Source organism: Pholis gunnellus, assembly GCF_910591455.1.
Source record: "Pholis gunnellus genome assembly, chromosome: 15".
Classification (NCBI taxonomy): domain Eukaryota; kingdom Metazoa; phylum Chordata; class Actinopteri; order Perciformes; family Pholidae; genus Pholis; species Pholis gunnellus.
Window position 1 is genome coordinate 4447778 of NC_136542.1, and position 24162 is coordinate 4471939.

Consider the following 24162-nt stretch of genomic DNA (forward strand, 5'->3'; position numbering starts at 1 on the left):
GAAATAGAAGACGGGATGACCACAGGGACTGGAGATTGACATCCCCCTCGTGGAAATACAGTGTCACTGCCACCTACTGTCACTCTTTTTTTTTTTTGTTTACTTTTGATTTTATTTCATTTTTTTAAACAGATGTTTCATCACACCTCTTTGGTAATCTCTTGGGTGATTTTTAAATTAGCCAAGAATCGATTTCCTATATACTAACATACACTTTTATTCAAATTAAGTTATAAACATATTTTTCTGCTGCTTCTTGGGAGTTTTAAAAGTGTAATTTGTGGTGTTTTTTTTTACTCTTGTTATATATATATATATTTAAAAAAAGCACCAGTCGTGTGTTAAACAGCATTCAGTATCAGGCTACTTTCATATTCATCCTGGAGCTATCTGCTGCTCTGACACCCACACCTGCTTCTTCACTGAAGAGTTTCAATCCAAAATGAGCAGCACTGACGCCCACTCGTCACATAATGAGCAAAAGCTGTTACGTAAAAACATGAAGCCAAATTTGAGTCATTTTCCTTGTGCTGACAACAAAACACCTGATCTGATATAGTAACCACCTTGATTTTATGTAACGTCAAGAAAAATAACATTTCTTTGTTAAAGCTGCACTAATTGAAAAACCCAAAAATACTGGATGTGTAAATAAGCACGAGGAAATTAAGGTAAACAATAATAACAATAAACAGTATAAATCTGTTTTCAGTGGCATTTAACGTGCTTCCGTAAACCTCGGTCGACAGGATGAGGCTGTAGTCCGCAGGCCAGACGAACGGCTAGCTGTCGTAGTCAGAAAGCACCGAACGGTTTTGTCTAGATGGTAACTCTTGATTTGCGAAACTCTCGCGAGATGGTTGAGGTTAAGCGTTGACCTCGAATGGTTAAAGTTAGCAGATTTTTGACGGCAGAAATTACAGCTAAATAGTCGGAAAAAGTACATTATAAGATAGTGTTGGTGTATATCATGGTTATGGCAGAAAGTTAGGAAAATGTTTGTCGGAGCAATAGCTTTCTGTAGTAAATTAATTGCTGTTTAATTTGAAGGTACCGTGAAGTGTTGAACTCATTTATGTATTTTCAAAAAGTGGAACCCAGGAACATGAATAACCTTTTTCAGACATACAGATGAGAGAAACCCCAAATTTTGTGCTGAGATACAGAAGCTAGCGAAACAACAGCTAGCAGCATCAGGACTTCGGGTTTCTATGGACCTCACCGGCACAAAACATCAAGGCGCCTGACACATTGATGTGATGCCGGTCTACAAGGTTACAATATGCCAGATGTTGTGTTACAGCTGCCCCCAAGCGGGCAAAAATCTATTAATGCAACTTTAAAAATGGTTATGCACCATTTTAGGAAGAAACTCTTGAGTCGAGCGAAGAGCTCGTCGGTGTGGGCGGCTGCAGCCAACGCCTCTCCCTCCACAGGCACTCTGTTCAGTCCATAGTGACACCTTTAATATTGGCCTTTTGCACGTGTACAAGTAGAAGTCTCCATAAATAGAACTATACAGCAAAGTGCATGGAAGGAAGAGTACAAAAATACCTCTGAATTTACCTCTGCAGCAATTTTCTTCTTTTTTTTTCTGATTGAAAAGGTGAAAACTCGAGTGAGAGCAAGATATCAGTAAATAAATAAAATACAATGTCATACTTTTACCGAGGCAAGATACATAACTCTTAGAAATGTGAAGACATCGTTCCAGTATATAGTTTAACCCCCCCCCCCCCCCCCCCCCCTCTCCCCTCCCACTTAGCCACAGCAATCCTCTGTTAGAGCAGAAGGTGACCACATTTAAACAAATATTCAAAATATACAGAAAATATGGAAATATATTATATATAGATACGTATAGAGTACGGAAGTAATGTTCAGGGCAGTTTGACCGTGTCCACCTCTTCCTCCTCGCCTGTTTGAAGTGTGATTCGTCTGCCAGTATGAACACTGTCGCTCCTCCTCCTCTTCTTCTTCTTCCTCTTTGTGTGATTTCTGATAACTCTACAGTGCTCCTTAGGAAACTATGCAAATAAAAATAAATACTATGACTCCATCCCACTGTCACTCAACAACATATTCCCATTTACGATATAATATTTTGCTATTCCTTAACGTAGATCAGAAAATAGTTCTTTTACTCCCTCTTTGTGTGTGTGTGTGTGTGTGTGTGTGTGTGTGTGTTCATTTTTTTTTTTTTCTTCATTTTTATCCCCAAAATACTTTTTAAAAAAAAGTTGTTTCTCGTCAGATGTTGAGAAAAATATAGACCTCTGATTAACTCAGCTCTCTCCGGGTATTAGACTGCAGTCTCTTCCAGTGGAATGCAGGACCACTCCGACATCGGCATCTTCTGGACTCGGTGGAAACCCAATCCCAACTGTAAGCACACTCGCACAGGCTCAGGACGGCTCTTCTTTAGCTGTCGGCACTAGAGGGCAGGATACTCACCTCCAAGCATCCTTACAGAAGGGGTTGAGAGAGAGAGAGAGAGAGCGAGAGAGAGAGAGAGGGGGAGAGAGGGAGGAAGGGAGGCGTCTGGGAAAACCCTGGGTCTACCTCTCCTGTCCTTTCATACCATACAAGACTGACCCAAATTCCACAGTGAGAATTCACTCTTTTACCTCTGAAGTTGTACTTTGAACCCCTGTGTGTTTGTCTTTTTTCAGTTTAGAAGCCCTCTATATGACAGTAGGCCTCCAGACTGGAGAAGAGGACGTAAAGGAACCAGAGGCCGAAAAGGAAGGCGGACGTGGCCAGTCTGTGTCCTCGGGGCCCGCCCAGTTCTCCTCCGATGTGGGCCCGGCGCCGGTAAAGCAGCACCGAGATGGCCAGGAAGGCGAAGATGGTGAAGAGAGTGACAGAGAAGGCCAGAGAGCCGGCTTCCACCACAAACGGCTTCCCCTTCATGTGCCAGTAGATGGCCGCCACCGACCACGCCAAGCCGATTCCCAGGAAGACGTTGACGGCGTTGCTGCCGGTCACGTTCCCGATGGAGGCGTCTGCGTAGGTGTCCTGGACTGCTGAGACCTTACTGGCAAAGGTGTCTGCAGAGAGAAAGGGATGTCAATACATTTTGAATCAAATGTTGCTGAACTGTGATTGGTGCACAGAAATACATGACATTACCTTTTTTTAAATTGAGTCCCGCCTACTTTGACCCACAGAGGGAAGTATAAACAAAACCCAAAGCCCAGGAATGTCTCATCTTAAATAACCATATAATAATATAATACTGATGAAACTTTATATATCTGAATATATATCGTTCACAGCTGATTCCAAAAAAGGGTTTCAAGGCCATTAAACATCACTATACTCTTGTCTAATTCATTGTAGAATTCCGGACCATCAAGAGGAATATTAGTGTTTAAAGAAATGAAGACTACATCTCCCACAATTCCTGTTACCTTTCACCTCATTCCCTCCGAGACCTTTCAGTTTCCTGAAGAAGATAAACATGCTGGAAGCAAATGTTCAATTTCTTGCCAAATCCGCCTGTCACTCAAAATATAAATTGAGGCCAGTGGAGGCTGGCAATCTTCTCCGTATTGGTTTTGTTTGTTTATAATGTTCTTATTTATATATATATATTTTTATTTTTAAAATGAATGCAGTGATGGTTTATTAATGCTGCACACAGGACCTTTAATAACAAATATGCTGACAGAGTCAAAGTTTTTTGAGACATATTGTTCCTGTCGGGGGGAAATGTCAGTTTGGAGGAAATAAGAATATCAGCCATCTTGATGACAAAGCATGTTTGAAAAGAGTCTCAAAAGCTCACGAAGCTACAGCTTTCCCTCAAACTATGAAAGAAGCTTATAATCCATCAACTGACATAATATACAAAACTTTTGACAAAAACTATTGACAAAGAGAAGTCATCATTTTTCTCACCTGGGACAGATGTACCAAGTGCCACGAACACAACAGCAGTGACTGAGTCCTTGAGGCCAATGGTGCAGCCGAAGTGAGACGCCAGGTCGCCGATGACGGCCGTGAGCATGCCGATGATGACGATGGAGACGATGAAACACGCCCAGCCATTCAGGTAGTCTGTGGGAGGAACGCAGGCGAACAGCACCTTCCAGAAGACGGTGAGGAAGTGCATGACGTAGTCGAAACAGGACGGCAGTCTTTCTTCCCCTGTGTCCTCTTCATCCTCATCTGCTTGGGAGAAGTGGGGTTGTGCCGGAGGGGGGGGGGGGGATAGATCGAAGTGTAATGGGAGGACAGGAGAGAGTGAAGCAGCAGAAAGGATGAAGACATAGCAGAATATTTGGGAGAGGGGTGAAGGAGAGGAAGTCAATATTAAGAGAAGAGGGAGAGAGCAAAAAAAAAAAGAAGAAACAAGATAGAAGATGAGAATAGGACAGGGAAAGAAAAAAGAAAGAGAGATGATGAAGCACAAAGAGGGGGAGGATAAAGAGCCAGAGTTGGAAAACGTTGGCGAGATTAAGGATCGATAAAGGAGATAAGGGGTGACAGAGAGGGGGAGGGGAGAGAACAACATTCTCTTAAAATGGCACATTGACTTATTTTTCAGTGTGAGACATCACGTCATCTCAGCCTGAGGTTACTGTTGTGCATATAATAAGAAAACAACGGACAAAAACAATGTACACAGTCTGTACATTAGTTAGTAGGTTGCAGACTGCAGTGCACCCTGCACATAATATTTCTAACTCATTTAATAATGCAGAGTCCATAAGCTGATTTCCCAAACTCCTCTCTGTTAACTCACTTTATGGCTAAAAAAAATAATAAATCATGCAAAATCCAAGATACATTTTGCAGATTTGAGTTTGTAGTGTGTTCACGCTGGGGAGGAGACACAATGAAGTACACTCAAGGCCGACAGCATTCTATCATAAATAAGGTTGATTTAAGAGAGCGCTGTCGATGGACACAATAGTCCCACAATGCACTGCATAAAGGAAAATGGAAGAGCTGCTTACAGATGGAAAAAAGTGGGAAGTGATGATTAAGCACCATGAAAGAAGTATTAAATCTTAGGAAAACATAATTGGCAGTGACAGTTGCAGTGTGATTAATGTGTGACGCTGCACGTATGTATTTGTTTAAAATAGCATATATATTAGTTTTTTACACTTACTGCTAAAACAGTATCTATGATAATGGTTTCCTATATAGAATTAGCATGTAGCATAGATTTGGGACCTATTTCATTTTGGCTCTCTGGCTGAGTTTGAAGGGAGACTTTCCCGTAACCTAAAGGTCACAGGTCACCAGCCATTTGTTCTGTCAAAGTGAACCGCGCTCCCTGTGCGCCCCGCCTTCATAAAAGTGTCATCTTGCAACAGCTAAATATGTAATATGTAAGTGGTCACCCTCCTCGGGGGGAGGAGCAGAGCGTCCTCTGCGTCCCAGCAGCTCACAGGACACTCAGTCGGACAGGAGGGACGCTGTGCTGATTCAAAGTGTCAGGCCATGTGAGCCGCATGCATTTTTCAGCCACGGGTGGATCATGAAAAAATAAAGAGCACCGCTGGATTTAATATTTCAGCTCCAAAGTGACGAAGCGAGGCCATCGCGGCGCCCACTACGCGGTGGCTGTGACTGCACTGCAGGCTGATCTGATGCTGCTGTCGCCCGACATGATGGATGAGTTTTCTCTTAACGCACATGAGATTATTCCAGAGCTTCAAGAGCTTTGCTTTCCGGGAGGATTCCAGTTAAATGAGTTCTTGAAGGCTCACACTGACATCAACTATTTTGGGCTGCATGTCTGCGGCAGACAATAATTTAAGAGGACGATTTTCAATATGCTGAGATATAGATGAGAAGATAGATACCATTCATCTATCGGTCTGTTAAAGATGAAGCTACCGCCAGTAGAAAGTTAGCTTAGTTTAGCAAAAAGAAAGGATTCCTTTAAAGGGGACATATTATGCTAATTTTCAGGACATACTTGTATTTTGGGTTTCTACTAGAACATGTTTACATACTTTAATGTAAAAAACCTGTATTTTTCCATACTGTATCTGAATACACCTGTATTCTCCCTCTGTCTGAAAAGCTAATTTTTAGCGCCTGTCTCTTTAAGACCCACTCCTGAAAAAGCCCATTCTGCTCCGATTGGTTTGCCAGAAAAATATGTGATAAGTTCTCAAGCCGTGAGGTGTGGTATATTCTAATGAACCGCCTTGTGACGTAAGAAGGGGAGAGGAATCTGAACGGCTTGTTGAATGATTGTTAGTAGGTACTTCAGATACCCAAATATATGTGCACAAGCACTGAAAAGGTGAGTTTTTTACAACACGTCCCCTTTAAAGAGTCTCCAAATTAGACTGTGGGATGTATCATAATTAGCAGCTCTTGAAAGCTAAAATACATATCACCCATATTCAATATCAGGCAAAAAAATCTAATAAATAATCTAAATGTATGAAATGGAATCATTTTCACATTTTGCACACGGTAACAGTGGCAATATTCACAAAAATATAAACATTATTTGAAAATGTGTAAATGATTTGACAAACTATTCAACCAGGGATCCCTTTTAGATGATCATCTGACTGGTATTCAAATGTTAAACATAAAAACTATATTAAAATGTAAAAAAATGACAGATGACTAAAACCAACAAGCTGTTTATGTGAGGAAACAGTGAGGGACCATGATGTCCAGTGTATTTGTGTGCAGCCCTCCAGGTAACACGGCGCGTCTACAGTACCTGCACTGACTGTAATGGCCTCCATGAACTGGTCTCTCCAGGAGTTGGTTCCCACCACCAGTGCCAGGTTGGTCTTCTTGATCAGCTTGTCCACTGTGCTCTGTGTGAACCAATACAAGAATGAAAATCCATCTGTAATTCATGTTCAGAGGCTGCTTCAACAAAAGGAATACGTGAGCTTCGCCACATGATGGCAGTGGCATCAAGTCCCAGGCAGCAGAAACCTCTTGTTTGATGCATGATTAAACCACACGCCAGAAACAAATATGGTGGGTATATCGTTCGGTTGGGGGGGTTAGAGGATGCATATGAACCACATCTCCAGAAAATGCATCACTGTGGGTTGGTAGGCCTCTAAAGAGCAACTGCTAAAATTAAAAATATGTATCTGTTATCTGTTTTGACTGCAGAGAAAACACTGTTGCAAGCAGCAATAATCAGGCACATCGAGCTGCGTTTGACGAGCAACCTTTCCCACCTTAAACTCGTATGATTCCTCAATAATGACTTCCAGCTTGGAGTGTTCCCCCAGCACCGGTTTTCCCATCTCTGCGATCCGCCTGGCTTCCTCCTCGTCTGATGTCACCTTCCTGTCTGTTACATCTGAGCGCAGAGGGCGAGAGGGAGCAAAAATAAAAAAGGAATCACAGCGGGAAAGACGGCAATCAAAATAAGAGGATGCTCAGCTGATTAGCATGTTGCGTTGTACTTCGCAGCATACAAACAAAACATCAGAGGGTTGCCTCACTGGTATCAATTTCAATGTATTCAGCCTTTATAAACTTCAGGCTTTAACGGAGAGACAAGATTTGTTTTATATGGAGTATTATATGCAGTCATGTCTGTCGCACTCAATCAGTGCAATGTGGTCTTCCAACTTTGTTATTTATTTAAAGGTTAGATAAACTTGCATGCCTGATCCAAAAAAAAAAAAAAACACTGCAAAGGCAAATATTACTTTATTTATTCTTTACCATTTCCCATTGTTCTACTTTTATCCCAAAGTGTTGAAGTTTACAATGACTTCCAAGGTCCTAAAACGTCACAAACAGTGGTTGTATTAAATATGACTTTGTAAAGAAATACTTAATTGTAAAAGGTTTCTTCGGGAAAAATAAATGAATTTTCCCATTTTTCTTTAGATTTCCGTCTCTAACCTCATGACTTTGTGCTCATGTTAGCCGACTTATTTTAGGGCGGGGGCTGTCTTGTTCTGTTATGCCCCAACCAATCAGCAGTGAGTGACTGAACCGTCCCGCTGACATCATTTTCAGTGGAAACAGAAGCTATAAAAACTATTTGCTAATACCCCGGGAGACAACTGAGCAAACTCCATCCGCTGATGGAGACTGTGGTTAAAAGCTCCAGGAAAAGAAACAGTAAGTGGACTATTTCAAAGGTCACCAATGAACTTTTGTGCCCCTACTTATTGTGATCTGGGTGAAATGACCCTTTAACTGCTATATTAACACAAATCTTCATCATAAGGTTTCACAACAAGGATGTAAAGTGCTGACTGTAGGACGGAGCTGAAGCAACAGTTACAAATCATGTACTTTCAAGGCCTTCCATTCGACATCAGTACTCTTTAAGACCTGATCAGTCCCTCTATCTGCCTATCAGACGTGTGTCCTGGGTGGCTCTGCTGTAGAAGGAAGCCACAATGCTTCACAGAGCTACTGAGTGCACCGCGCACTACAAAGAGCGCCATAACATCAATTCTGTGCTGTCAAACTCTATCAAGAAGGAGCGGCTGTGCATCCAAAGGGCCTCTCATCCCGCTCTGTTTGTGTGACACCCCCACTGAGCCACCTGGTGCAGAGACCTTGTCATCTCTTATACGAGCCCCGAGTCCCAGCCTGCTGCTCTTTGCTGACAACACGCTTACCATTAAATATTAACGTTGCCATTAAAGATCACAGCCCGGTCCCCTTGATAGGAGGGAGCGTCCGCAAGCATGCACACACACACACACACACACACACATGCAGAGGCATGCATAATATACCAGTGCATGAGTTCCGGCACACACACACTTTTAAGCTAAATCAATTACACACCCAAGACAGTGTGCACCCTCAAGTCCTGACAGGACTGCTTTTGCTCATGTATTATCCAGCCATTCCCCGGCTCCGTGCTGCACCATCTACATGACACAAATTCCTTGACAAGGAAGGAGAAAAAAAATAACCCACAAAAGGTAATTACATTTCTAATTTTGGACCTGCAGATTTTTTATCTTGACGGTTATCAGGTGTTTGCACCTTCCTCTTGACTGGAGAACATGATTTATGGATTTATGATTAATTAAATCCGCTGATTAGCGTGAAAATCCATCGTTAAGTGCGGGAGAGAGCAGCAAAAGAGCGTGTTGTTTGTTATGGTGACAGTAGAGGAGAATAACTGCGCTGGCATGCAGTTTATTTATATCAATCCTCTCTAAGTAATGACTCAAAATCTTCATCGGCAGCAAAATAAACCATCTAAACTGTCGTCCTCTGAGATTTCACATCATGCAACCGAGACCCTATAATTCAGGGCTGATGTTTAAACCACAGCACACACACACACACACACACACACACACACAGAGAGAGAAGATGGTTAGTGGAGATGCTTATGGGCAGCTTACCGTCCGCTAACAACAGGGCTGTGGAGGAGAGAAGACAGGGAGGAGGAGGAGGAGGAGGAGGAGGAGGAGGGAGGAAGGCATGGAGAAAACAGAAAGAGGATGAGCAGTGGAAATGGAAGAAACTTGCATCAGGACGAAAGGAGGAGAGAAATGTAATGACCTCAGAGAATGGCTGGGTATTGACCCTGAGGTGTAATATATACAGCATTGATTATTCACTTGGCTGAGGGAGTGGAAGGAATGTGGTATTTTCTATCTTTTTATGACCACAAAGGCACAATCGAGGTTTATTAAGGGAAAAAATGTGCGATAGAAATAATGATTAAAAGAAATGGCAGGATATTTTGCGTCACGATCTCCAGCTATGAGCACGTTAACTCAAAACGTTATTACTCCCAGCTGCTGTCAGATGACACCCTTATTAACCCTAATTTAACTAGCATGACATAGTGTTGAACTTGGTCTTTTATCAATAATAATATATAACTTATAATTCCCATGCATTGCATCCTTATCATAATACAAAAAGAAAAAAAGACATAATGCTCGTATTTGAATAAATTTAACCCTAAAAGTCAGAAGCAATAAATAAATAATGTAAACAAAGATGTCTCAGATGTCTTTAAATAACTCAAGTAGATTAAATGCACATTTATTATTAATAATAAGCTTAATAGACTATATGTAATTTCCAAACTCAACAATAAATAATTGAAAAGATTTGAGGGATTTAAAAGATGAAATTATCTGACTAAATTAGTGAACAAACGTTTACAGTAGTTGTTTTCTGGTTCCTGCTTTTATGATATGTCATATTTTTAACATCTATTTAAGTTGTAAGATTTGTCTGCATGTCCTCCAGATTGCTGCTGTGCATAAAACAAATATCTTATTCTTCTTTACAAACATTGAAATATAAAAGTTGGTGAGGTATAAATAGTGAGCCAGTGTTGCCAGTTTCACTATGGCGGGGGTTGAGGATGATGAAGATATTTTATGTAATTAGTATCTGGGGAGATGTCACGCTGTTGTATATTCAACCATTCCCCAATTATTTTCTGATATTAGACTTAGGCTACATTATTATTAGACTTTTTAAAATTCCATTCTTTCTTACAGTCCCACTGTTGAGTTTAGGGGTTCTTTATTTTCATTTTGAATTTCCCCTGTGAGGTTTCAAACAGTTCTTCTCATGTCCTCAGGGGGTTTTAGGAAGATCCTTTTGTCAACTTAGAGATTAGAAGCCTGTTAAGACATTGCATGTGGTATTGAGCTACACAAATAACTTTTTCACTGGAGCAGTCTGAGGTTGTGATTAAAAGATGCACTTCAGCAAGGAAACCAATTTCTATCCCCTCACTCAGTCAGATCTGGTATTCGAAGAATCCTTCAGGGACGAGGCAGCTAATCATCCAGTTACAACCAACCACAAACACCCAGACAATGTATAACAAACTACGCTGATGATGAAGGTGCCTCATGCAGATGCGCAGGACGACCACGCCCCCTTTCTCAGCACTTTGATTACGGCTCTGCCTGATTGTTTATCTGCATGCTGTAGCTGCAGAGCAGATCAGTGACACAGCATATCGCGCTCAGACGCCTTCGGCAAAGTGTAAACTGTAACTAAACGATATGATTAAGAATAAAAGGAGGCTCAACAAGTCATCCAGCGAGGCAGATAATTACATGACAGGATACGTCATAAGTGGATGAAGAGAGAGGAGAAAGCCTTCCTGTGCGTTTCAGCCTCCAGAGATTCACATTGACAACTCTTCCTTTTGACGTCTTCATCATAATTTCTCATTACATGCACAAAACCAGGACAAATGTTCACACTCTTGAAGGGATCAGAGGCTTTGAAGGACAAAATGAAGCTGTTCACTTCTTCATGAACTCCTTCTGAAACCTCTTTCAACCCGAGAAAAGATACTAACCTGTTTGTGTTCGGAGGCGGCTTATCAACTTCCTCAATCCAATGCAGTCCACAGTTAATCATCATAAGTAGCCAAGTGCATTAATTGCTGTGGGCGACTTGCTTCATTATCATTAGTACTAGCCGAGCCGTGCTGATCTGGAGCCAAGTGTGGCGTAAAACCCAGCTGTGGTGAGTCTGAGTGTACCGTACCCCAGTCAGTGATAACAGTGTGTCATGTAGTAAAGGCCGGTGAGGGAGCGGCAAACACACACACACTCAGATAAATACATATAAAACGCACAAACAGCAGCAGACAAAGTCAAACCACACAAGCACATACAACATATACTGGTATATACTCGCAAATACTGTATGCAGCATTATACGCTAAGAATTGTAGCAGTGTGCCTCCAAAAGTCAGTCTTTGCTAAATTATCAGGAAGGAAACGCAATTGACATGTTTGTTGAGCCTCAAGAGGACTGAATGTAGAACGTAAACATAACTGAGTACAAGTAAACTCCACAGGGTACCGTTAATCTTGAACTTGAATCAAATCACTAAACGATTAATGAACTAATAATCTCAGCGCAACAGAAAAACAACAGACTTGCATACAGCACATACACACACACACACACACACACACACACACACACACACACACAGATGCAAACTTGCAAATACGTACAGACTTGCACATGCACACAAACAACACGTAAGATGCTGATAAAGAAACACACAAGGAAACAGAGGTGTTTCAAAAGCAGACTCATAATACCGATCACGCTCACAACCCAGAAGGTTGTCATTTTGCCAGCAGTACAATTGCGATAGGGAAGATTAACCAAAGGGATGTAATTGGAGGGGTGGAGGACCGTGTGTGTGTGTGCGTGTGTGTGAGAGTGGGGGGGGGGGGGGGGGGGGGGGGGGTAGGGGGGGGTGTCTGTGTTTAACCGTTGTCATCATCAGCGTGTTTCTCCTGCGCACTCGGCCAAATCAGATCTGTCTCGTTACAAAAGAGTGAGTCCTTTTCTGGCTCTCTCTCACACACACACACACACACACACAGCTCTGAGTCACAGCGTCAATACAGCCGCTAATGTACGCCTTCTCTCTCCACAGCTCATTAAGACAGAATCATCATTTGACTTATCAGGGCTATTCTGGTTTTTGCAGAGGCCCGGAGGTGGATCTGGGCCTACGCCTGGAGCTGCATGTGTTCGTGACGCGAGGAGAAGAAGGGAGAATCTGGTGGATGCAGGAAGGAAGGAATGAGGAGATGGCTTAATGGATTTATGGAGCGATAGAGGGATGGAAATATATGGGGATGGAGGGATTGGTGGAGGAAGGAGAGGAGGAATATGGATGGGATATGAAAGGATGAGATTGTGGAGGGAAAGACGGAGGAAAATAATAGTAGATGTGAGGAGGTAAGGAAGGACGGAGATGCAGGTAGTGATGAGTGACATTTTGAAAGGAGGAATTGATGGAAAGATGGAGGGATGGGTGTAAGAGGTGCAGAAGAATGGAGGATCCGGTGGATGCCGGAAAGGTGAAGGCATAAATTGAAGAATGGGTTTCTGGAGAGATGGAGTAACGGGTTGATGGATGGATGGATTGGTGGACAAAGGAGAGAAGGAATGGATGGGATGCAGGAAAGATGATGCATTTGTGAATGGATTTATGGATTGATAGAGGAATGGACTGATAGGGGGTTATTGTCAGAAACAAGAGAGCAGAAGAAGTATAGAGGAAGCAAGAATACAGGAGGAATATTAAAGACGGGATGGGATGTGGAGGGATGGAGAGTGGAGCGATGATAAATGGATTTATGGAGGGGAAGAAGAATAGCAACATGGATGGATGATTGATTGAGAGAGGGGAGGATGCAGATATTGGTGGAGGAAGGAGAGGATGAATCGATGGGGATGGAGTTATAAGGTCATGAGGTAAAGAAGGAATCTGAGTTATGGAGGAATGGCGTCTGTTATAGAGCTCTGGACAAGAGCTTCACACATTCACACATGTTTGGCAGCAGAGCTACAGTGGACGGTACACTGTGAGGAATAAGGGTTCCAAAAGGGTTCCTCCTGAAGGGCTGGGGTTCTATCCAGAACCATTTGCTTCTGAAGAAAGGGTTCTTAAAGGGCGACTCCTCTGGTTGCAAAAAGAAGTCTGATTGTATGGAAGTGTATGAGAAAACCCTACTTGTCTCTTGATTTATTACCATAGTAAACATTGTAGACATGAGTTTATGGTCTCAATCGCTAGTTTCAAGTCTTCTCTAATACAAAATTATGTTAATTTAGTAAAGTATGGGGCCATTTAGAGTCAAATAGACCATAAATGCAAAAAGCCAAGATGGCGATGCCCAAAATGCCGAACTCAAGGCTTCAAAGCGGCCGTCCACAAACCAATAGATGATGTCACGGTGACTACGTCCACTTCTTATATACAGTCTATGGCCACAACCAAAGCAAGGAATATGACAGAAAAGGTGTGGCTATAGAGGAGTAGAGGAATTAATTAATTAATGGGTAGGAGGATAGAGGGATGAAAGGATGGACAGATGGGATGAAAGGAATTGTAGATATAGTAAATGATGAAACGGAAGAACTGACTGATGCATGCAGTACTGAATGGATGGGAGCGGTACAGACATGTAGACACGGAGGGACGACTGATGTCTCTCTGTTTTCTACAACCGTCCAATCATGGAGCTTCATTACAAAGACATAATCTACTGTCCCAATGATAAGTCATCACTGTGGACACACACAATGTGGACACACACACATAAATGCATGAGGATATTTATACACAGACTGAACATCCACCTACAGACATATTGGCACCCAGACTGTGTCCAATCAGAGTGTTTCCTGCAGCTCAGAGTGATGTGTTAAATAATAACGGTTCAGGCGTCGCCGATCTGCACCGCTACTCAACTCGCACCAAACACACACACACACACACACACACACACACACACACTGTCGGAGAGAAACGAGATGACAAAGACGAATGCTTCAGCTGCCTTTATTATCTTTCAATATGCAGGCTGTGTAACGCGTCCATCATCTTGTTATGCTCTATCCATGTTTCTGACGGCATGGAATCGTAAGGAGTCAAAATGCTAAGTACACGCCATACTTCATCTTCTGAGGCAGCGCTGCCAGACTGAATGAACTGATAATTTAACTGAATGCTGGATGATTTCACTCGAGCATCCTGATGGACGTCTTTCACGGATGAAAAGTCATGTTTTTAATCTCGCTGGGCTAATTAAAGTCGCTACGTGTAGCATTTTGACATCAATAAATCTCTGACACATTCATCTTGAGATATTAGGGTGATTACTGTAAACAAATACAATCATTGCCAAGAAAATTGGCAGCTTCTACCAGTCACAACACTTTATTTTTATATAATGTGACTGAGTGCTAAGTTTACAGCACAAAGCAGGATAAGATCTGTTTCTTTCAGAACAAACGGAGCTAAAGCTTGATCCCTTCTAGCCTTTTTTATTCTCAGTAAAGTACCTTTAAAAATGACTTTGTGATGTTTCATAACACTACAGACAGATCTTTTAAATACTTGTTTTCTAAAACGATCACACGGTGCATCTTTTCTGCTGCCGTTCTCTCTGTTTTTGGCCTCTATGTTAAAGGAATAGTTTGTTATTTTGGGAAAACTTACTTTCTGCTTTGCTAAGAGTCCAATGAAAAGATTGATACCCCTTACATGTCTCTCCGTTATATATTAAGCTACAGTCAGTTAGCTTAGCTTAGCACAAACACTGAAAACAGGGAAACAGTTAGCAAGAATGACCGTGCGCTGGCCAATTTCCCCACATAACCCCTCATGAAAGCACCACTTTTTAAATCCGGATAAAACAAACAAGATGTAACAGTGAAAAGTATACGTTTTGTTACCTTTGGAAGAAGCCAAGCTGGCCGTTTCCCCCAATTTCGGTCTTTGGACGCTGCCTGTCGTTCCATATTTACAGTGCAGACGTGAGCTTGTTATTGATCTTCTCATCAAAGTCTCTGTAAGAAAGTAATGACGCATATTTCCCAAAATAAACTGTTACTTTAAGAAGGACCAAAACAAATCATTTCACCATTAGGTTCCATATTTGGTTTAATCTGTATCTCTGATGACGGCTGGTTTAGGAAAGCCTAGAAACCCCAGACAGCCTGCCTCTGGACTCACAAGAGACGCTCCTAATCGGCCCATATGCTTCATTTCACATGGGACAGTTCTCATATTAACCAGAGTCTCGTTCCTCTCGCTATGTCTCCCTGAATCTCTGGTGGTTCTCCCTCCACGGCCTTTTGTTTCACTCTGAATCTCTCCCTTTATCCTTTCCCAGCCTCTGTCTCATTTCTTTTATCTCTCCCCGTCTCTGTTTGCCACTATCTCTCACATATCTTCCTACTTCTCCACTCATTCCTCTATTTTGTGTTGTTTCCTGTTTCGTTCCCTAATGTGCGTGTCTCTCTCTCTCTCCCCTGTTATCTATCTGCTGTCAAATTATGAATAACAGTTATAAAATGCACCAAAATATCAGCATTAAACAATACCTGAACCTTTCCTGTACTGTCCACTTCGGTTTTATAGCAATTTATTGTCCTCAAATTGTCCCAAAAGAATTACTTCCAAAATATGTTAGATGAATGTTCTGGTTGTCAGCTAATACTGCAATTAACAATTGTTTTAATTCATCTGCAGTTGTTTGGTCTATCAAATTTCAGAAGTAGAAGAAGAACTAATTATTCCCAAATCAATTACTGACATGTGCGAACATTTCAGTAAATTCATCATCTTCGGTTGACTGGGTGGTTGACTCATTTATCAGCTCATTCATGCTACACAACAACAACAACAACAACAACAACAACAACAACAAAGATCCTTACATTCTGCCCGATAGGTACTGGGCATGTGCAACCCATCTCTCAAAAGAGACGAGAGTTGCACATTTCTCATCTCTGGTGTTAGCAGAGAGTGTAACATTAGCCATCAGCTAGCAAAATGTCATCATTTTGGCAATATTTTACACTGGAAAATCTGTCAGACCGGCTAATGGCATTCCTTCTCTGTACTGTGTGTGTTTGTTCATGTTTTACACAAAAACAAATTGCATTGGAACATCTATACTTTGTAGTGTGTATTTGTGTGCATCTTCTGGAAAGAGACTTCCTTCGCAGCACACGCAGACACACAATTAACAAATAGAAAGGCATTCAATGTGTTTGTTGTTTTAGCTGCGGTCTCACTCTGTCGGTTGGGTCCGTCCACAAAAACGTCCCCACCCTTGGGCGGCCACAGTTTTTCGCCCTAGGAGGCTGAAATTTGGCAAGGACGTCAAGTGTTTGTGAGGTTGTGTCTGTGGGAATGCATAAACGTGTGCATGCATGAGCGAAGGCGGTTGCAGTTATTGCGAATTCGCTCCCGTTTCAATGCAATTGGTTTAATTTGTGTGATTTGACAAAGGCTTGTAGAAAGCAGAGTGATTAAAAAAATACATTTACAGCAGCAGTTGGTGGAATGATTATATTTTGACATGGAGTAAAAAAGCAAATGAGGGAAGCTTCACGCCCTAGTCTCCTTTTCCCACGTCTCTCTCCGTCTTTCACAAGCGTCACTCCCCTCTTCTCTCTGCCTCCATATTGCTGTTTTTATGCATCTCTCTCCTCCTCTCTCTTGTTCGTCCAGTCCAGATGTCACGCTGTGCCGTGCGGATCAAGTGGAGACGAGCTCCGTCTACTTGTTAACAGTCTGTTTATTCTGCAGCCATATCAGCCTCACTGCCGTGTCAGCAGCAGGCAATTACAGAGCAGATTACCAACCCTGATAATGTCATCAGACCAAGCCTCACACACAAACACACACTCAGTGAACACACAAAAAACAAAAATAAAGACACGTATTTACACAGTTCACAAGTTCACTGCTTACTCACCAACATGTTAAGCAGTGGTGGAAAAAAACTAGGAACTAATCTTAAATACTGCTGCAGTTAGTTTGCATATTGAGATTTTTCATTCAAAACACATGAGCAGTTAATAAAATATGAGGCAATATTCTAGATTAACATCTTCATTTTCTTGATTTCCCCTAAAATTTACTACATACTGACTTTCATTACATAATTACCACAGTTTGACAGCGTCACATCCAACTTTTCATTCAATGTTAATGATTTCAAACTGAGTGAAATATGAATGCAGGGACGAGAGTGAAACATTCTTTTTGATTTGTACATAAATGCAGCACCGGCATGTTTTTTTGTAGAGGTTCTTTTACTTCAAGGGGAAATTCGCCACCTTTTATGTGGATATCCAAATCCAGCACTGCCATTTGACATGACAGCAACGTAGTTGGATGCAAGGAAGAACTACAGGTGCTCTTTCAGCTTGCATTTCTGGTCTCTGCCTCTGGGGGCGTGCATGCTCTAGATGCCGCTAAAAAAAACAGAACTTCTGTGTTCTTTTTGCTTGTGTTGCAAACTATCACAGCTGCGAAAATGGCATCCCAACATTATGAGGGCAGAGGATGTTATGGACGAGGATACATTTGTATTGGGAGAGAGGGCGAGGCTGGATTAGCGGGAGGATGTGGCTGGCGGGGAATCTGGGAGTCAGAGGCTTGTGTGCAGCAATGCATCCTGGTACATGTAGGTACTGTCGGCCCAGCTCCCAAGCACTCAGCTTTCTCTGTCACTATAGCACGCACTGAGGAATTTATTGCTTTAATTGACTACATTTACCATCAACACTGATTGGACATCAACATAAAAGGTGGAAAATTGTCCCTTTAATTGAAGGATCTGTATGCTACATCCTCCACTGACTATTAGCATCACTATACTTGTGAGGACTTCCACTAACTTTAATCCAATGTCTAACTGTTTAACAGAAAGAAATGTAACTGCCCCCCCCCCAAAGTTCTTCAAAGCTTCACTAGTAAGAATGTCCTTATTGTAGCAGCTTTTTCTTACATTTGTCTTACAGTTTTATTTTTCTCATATATCTTGTGTCTGTGTGTCATAAGACACACAGACACGCAAGTAAACACCCAGGTTTGCTCTCTGGAGACGCTGTGCTGTACTTGTGCTGAGTTCACAAAGGAGGGAAGCGTCTCTCTGTCGTTGCCCACCGTGCTGACATCACTGATGTAACCCTGAGCCCTGATTAACTGCCCTGCTCAGCCGAGGGCGCACCGACGGAGCCACGGCCGACTCCGAGCCGTCTCACTGGCTTCTCACAGAGGCGAAGCCCCAAGGATCCTTCTGAAGCCCTCAATATCCACTTATCATACGCAACATTAATAACTTCAACAATATTATCCATTTTCCACAGAGAGCAGCAGTGGAAGTAACTTTTTTTGTTAATACTTTCATGTCTGGCCCTCTGGGTATGAGACAGCCTGCGTATGAATATTTTATCATGTGTATTTAAAGAATCTTGTTCCTAAATGGGACATCCTCCAGAATTAACACAAAATTAAAACAAATGATTAAGTAATGCAAGTCTTTTGTTGACACAATAATAACCACTTTCAAGACTTAACCATCTGCGGTTTATTCTGGAAATATTGAACAATGACCTTCATGTGACTGTTCTCTAAAAAAAAAAAAGAATATAGAGGGCAATAAACTCATTCATTCATCCTTTTACCCACTTAGTGCTGTCATATGGACGGATTACGAGACAACAAGCTCCTGGCACAGACGAATGCCCTTCGCTCCTCCTACAAAGGAGCAAGGCACCCAAACAGAGCTAAATGCTAACATCAGCATGCTAACATGCTCACCCTGACAATGCTAACGTGTTGATGGAAGCAGGTCTAATGTTTAACATGTTTACCATTGTAATTTAGCGTGTTAGCACTAAACACAAAGTACAGCTAAGGCTGATGGGAATGTTAGTTCTGCAGTATTTGGGCTTATGGATAAAGAAAATGGCGACCCACTTATAGAAAAACAGCTCCACAGCTGTCTGGAACCTTCAAGGTTTTCAAGATATCAAATCACATCTTTTTAGGATTTAGGTTTAATGTATTTAAATTCAGTAATTACCTCTCTATGCATTAGTTTCATTGTTAGTGGCGGAGTCCGCCACTCCTATCCAGGATTAAAATTCTCTTTACGAACAAAGGATTTGTGGGAAATGAGGCTTGCACGGAATCCAGTTTTGTTTGACAAATGTGATCAGGACATCACTAATTTTAACTGAGCTCTGTGAAATGCTAACAGTCACGTCAAACTGAGGCTCTGGCCTCCCATCCAGTTATCCATCCATGGCTGTTCACAGCAACATGGACGACCACAAACACTCACATTCACACATCGGAGGCGACTGCTGAGCCACCCAGCAACAATCTATTCTGGTCCAAATAAATCAGATCATCACAGGGAGCTGTTCGGCAGCAAAGAGACGGACTTTCACCGCTGTGAGAAAAATGCAAAGCACCTGACTTGCACCTCCTTAGAGCGTGAGGTGTGTCATTGTGGAACAAAGTTATTCTCGGGGGGGAATTTGAGAAGGTCATTACCGACATCGACATTAATGAGAGCACCACATAGAAGGCTGGCCCTCACCCGTGCGTTAAGACGCTTCCTGACACTGTGGTGTGCCACCGGCACGGCAGGTAGCAGCGCGGCTCATCCATATCTCCGCGCTGAGAGCAGCCCCCACACACCTCTCAGGAACAATTACTGCTCTTCCAGCTCCTCGTCACAGATGGCGAGGGCTTTAAGAGCGACTCCCTCCCCCTCCCCCCATCTCCCTCCTCTTCTCTATCTGTGGCTCATTGTCTCTTTGGTTGACTGTGTCTGTCTCTCTCTCTCCACCTCTTTTTTTTTTTTTTTTAATGCTCAGACTATTTCTGTCGCTCCCTCCTCCCTCAGCAGTCCGCCTCCCCCACTTTCCCTCTCGGCCTCTCACGGCTCCAAATTCAACAGTTCAATTTAAATCCATTACACTTAAGCCCCTGACAAGAGCGTGGCATCCATGGTAACCGTTACCAGACAACAATCTGTGACTCTGCAGCCACGACGAGGCCGCCGGTGGCGGGGAGATGCGCTGAAGGCGTAAACGCTTGTGTCACTTGCTGAGCAACGGGTCCCTTCCCTCAACTGTGACCCCAATCTGGGACAGAAAGAGGCGGAAAGGAATGAAACGTATTTGTTTAAAAGCAGCATCACGGCGATTTGGAGCAGAGGGATGAATCTAATTTGATGACAGTACGCCAACCTTTCTAATGCCATTCCCTGTGTGCACAGCTGCCCCTGTAACCCTCCTATCAGGATGTGGATAAGAATGCAAACAGCAGAGGCGGCTGAAGTAGCCCTGCCTTAAGGCTCTGTCCTTGAAGAAAGAGTACAGACACAGTAAATCACCAACACGTCGTCTCACATCCCACACTAACTACTGTACAACGCCACAGCAATCACAGCAGAGAAAGTCAGCTCTGACCTCCACACTTAGGAGGCGGTGCTGTAAGTACACACCGCCGGCTAGATTCGTGGAAAGTTGGGCAAACAATGCACATAAAGATAAAGACGCACGTCGACGTTATAATCACAATCAGGGATAATGAAAGGGGCCGCTCATGCACTGCTTCCCACAATAACACTGCATCACTGAATTACCATTTAATTGCATGTTGATACAATCAATGCTGCTCTGACAGGAAGCTCAGCGCTAGCAAAGGGCGAAAAGCATCCTCTATATCTTCTCTGTATGGAATGATACTGCAAAACTATTGTTGCCCAAGCAACACACATAATATAGTTGAGGTTATGAAGTTATTTAAAAAAAACTTTTTTGAAGGTTAAACATAAAATTCATAATATATTTATGAAATCAAAACCAGTTTTTCAAAACTAGTTTTAAGGATATTCTTTCTGCAATAGCCATTTAATGTAAATGCATTATTTATTGCCATTCTTGTGTTGGTTTCAAATAGCCTTCACAGGAAAGTAAGCATGCATGTAATCCAGCAAAACTTTATCTTATTGATGTCAGACATCGGTCTTAAAGTGCACTTTTCTTGACACCGCAACAGAGCTGTGATAATTTCTTGCTAATGCTAACAACGGAACATCTTACTGCTGCTGTGGCAAAACACAACAAAAGTTACTTTTATTGTGAAAAAGCTACAGGAAACAGCAATCTATCCAACTCTCTCCTGCCATCAGATAGCACAGCTGATGGAAAAGGGCCAATTATTGACGTACATCTTTATTAAAGTGGATGGAGTTTGTTTGCCTGCACTGTAAAGACATGCCAGTGTCTTTTTCTACTATTACAACTTTAATAACTCAACTTCCCAACTTTTAAATGACTATTTTTTTCAATCAAAGGAAGTCCAGTAATGTAGAAAGTGCATTAACACTTCATAACCTTCATTATCATGTCACACCCTGCCTCTGACATTCCTCCTCGTGACCTCAGAAAGAAGTGGAGCTTTAATGAAGTCGGGGTCTGCGAATGCATGAACAGCGCCGGGCTCCCATTTGAATTAAATCTATTCATCCGTGCCAGTATGATTTCTCCGTGGTACTGAGGCAACCGAAGGCCCTCTGAGTCGTGACATTTGTGCCATGGCTGGCGGAGCAGGCGGGAAGGTGAACACCCATCTGCCTATATCCCTTACCACCAATTCCAAACCCAGTGCAATACGCAGGCTTTGACTGGACCGAGAAAGATAACAGGTCAAAGAAAAGCATACAGTGAAAGTCAGATGTGTTTGTCTGCAGACATTTACACATGTCCCCTATTAGATTTTGCAATTCTCAAACACAGACTCACATACACAAACAAACCTGTAACCACATCTCAGACTCACTGACTGAATCTCGCAGGTCACCTGTGGCTCAGAGTCCTCGGGGCACATTTTACGATTACATAATAATCTTTGCTTAAATCCATTTCTTGCATAGGGAATAGCGTCAGTGTCACACACACTCTAATTTCAGAAGTCTCCTGACATATTAAGGTAATCCCTCTCAGATTTCAGTATTAATTGTGTCATCTGTATTCAAAGAGGGCCCTGTGCACTTTTAAAATAAGCCGAGAACGAACCTGTCCACTTTGCTGACAACAGAAAAGGGATTGAACAGATTTTTGACTGGGGAGCAAACTGCCAACCCCCACACCAGGACTGATGCAAGTTCATGAGGCAGGTGTGCAACACAGTTCCCCAGCAATTAGGACAAGAGAAAATATAGTGCATCAAAGATATTCACAGCTTGATCTCAAAGCACTGAATTGTACTGCCATCAATGCTAATCGACTCAATTTGAAGCACTATTTACGCGCTGCACCAAAGTGAGTTGTGTTTTCTATCGATGCTGTGTGTGCAGATATTTCACATTCAAAAAAAGCAACCAACTCCAGGCATCATTCACGCACACAGATGTGTTTATATGTAACTCCAAATTGTGGTTCACAATCATTAAATGAACGCACTGTTCATGTTCATTCATATCTGAAGTCAAATCTGACCAAGTTAACGATCAAAAGACAAACACACAGACAAAGCAACAAAGATGAGAGACATCTTCCTCGCCTGCAGCTCGTTTTAAACTTAATTTCATGGTATGTTCTTCTGTTTTGACTAAATTTAATGTCCACCTAAAATGATGTGTGTTATCTTGCTTTTGCTATGGTATATTGTTTTATCCGTTGTTCTCCCTGCTAACGAATGTGGCAATAAATGGCTTAAAGCAACCAGTTAGCTTAGCATAAAGACTGGAAAACAAGCAACCAGCAGACTCCAGGACGTGACAGAAATGTGCTGCAGTCCATTGTACTCTGAAACTATGAAAAACAACATCCTCCAACACGAAAAGCGCATTGGAGTCACCGCCATAAACAAACCCGACGTCACAGCAACACGGCGGCACACACACAGTAAACTGTAAGCACAATTGGCTTTTCATCAATTTGTGCTTGACACAAGTCTTTGCGAGCATGCGATAGTCTATGAGCCTGCTCCTCCCGTCTCTTCTAACAGGCTTACTGTGGATGCTTACATTAAAATTTCAGAATTTGAAATGTCATTAAATGTCTTCAAAAGTCGTATTTTGGCTAATGGCGCTGTGGTAATTGATAGTTCCGATGTAGATATGCTTGTGAAGCTCAGAGACTTGCTTTTTTTTGTTTGTCCCAAAATGTCGAACTATTGCTTTAAGAGTTCAAAAACAAGCTGGCTCTAGCTCACCTCTAGGATCGGTTTCATATCTACTTGGTCCACATTAAACTGAAAACATGACGGCATGTAGAAAAACATTATATTTGGGTCATGTGAGGGGGAAAATTGAATATGGACACTTTTGGCTGCAGCGTAAAATGTTGCTTAACGTTCTAGATATCTTCTGAAGTTTTCAAAGTCAACCCACTGTCACCGTCACATCCACCATCCTCTTCTTCTGCTGCTCTTCCTAAACTGAGCTATGTTCACAAAACGAGAGCGAGGTCTTCAGGGTCACGTCCCTGAATCGTCTGCCAACAGGTGGCGGGGTTGCGGCTCCTGCAGGGAGCGACAGCTGTTCCCCATCGCTCACTCACCGAGCTTTCACCGCTCCTGCCGCTTCAGTTGCCCAAACGAGGGCAAAGCTCGGCGAGCCTCTGGGAACCCGATGGTACAAGCACACGGAGATAGTTAAAACGGCAGGTATTAGCAGATTACTGGCTCCTGTGTGTCATTAGTTTAGGTAATGATGAACTGCTTTGTGGGAGGTTCCATTGTATAACGATGCATATGAAGGTATAAGCCCTCATTAAACAAGCCACACTGAATTACAATTTATTCAGACCCACGTAGAATGTGCCATTCGATCTGCAAATGACATTTAATCCACAGACTTTCAGATTATCACTTCCTATCTG

The 24162-nt window shown here is 42.4% G+C and overlaps 1 protein-coding gene across 1 annotated transcript in view; it reads right to left on the minus strand.

Annotated features, from left to right (window-relative positions):
- Nucleotides 1-1864: 1864 nt before the first annotated feature.
- slc8a3 (solute carrier family 8 member 3) overlaps nucleotides 1865-24162 on the minus strand; it is a 95624-nt gene continuing 73326 nt past the window's right edge. The window contains exons 4-8 of the mRNA XM_079174368.1: nucleotides 9339-9356; nucleotides 7185-7309; nucleotides 6707-6806; nucleotides 3904-4173; nucleotides 1865-3050 (exon numbers count right to left, since the gene is read on the minus strand). Coding sequence (XP_079030494.1) covers nucleotides 2674-3050; nucleotides 3904-4173; nucleotides 6707-6806; nucleotides 7185-7309; nucleotides 9339-9356 — 890 coding nt within the window. The 3' untranslated portion in view covers nucleotides 1865-2673. The remainder of the gene's footprint in view (nucleotides 3051-3903; nucleotides 4174-6706; nucleotides 6807-7184; nucleotides 7310-9338; nucleotides 9357-24162) is intronic.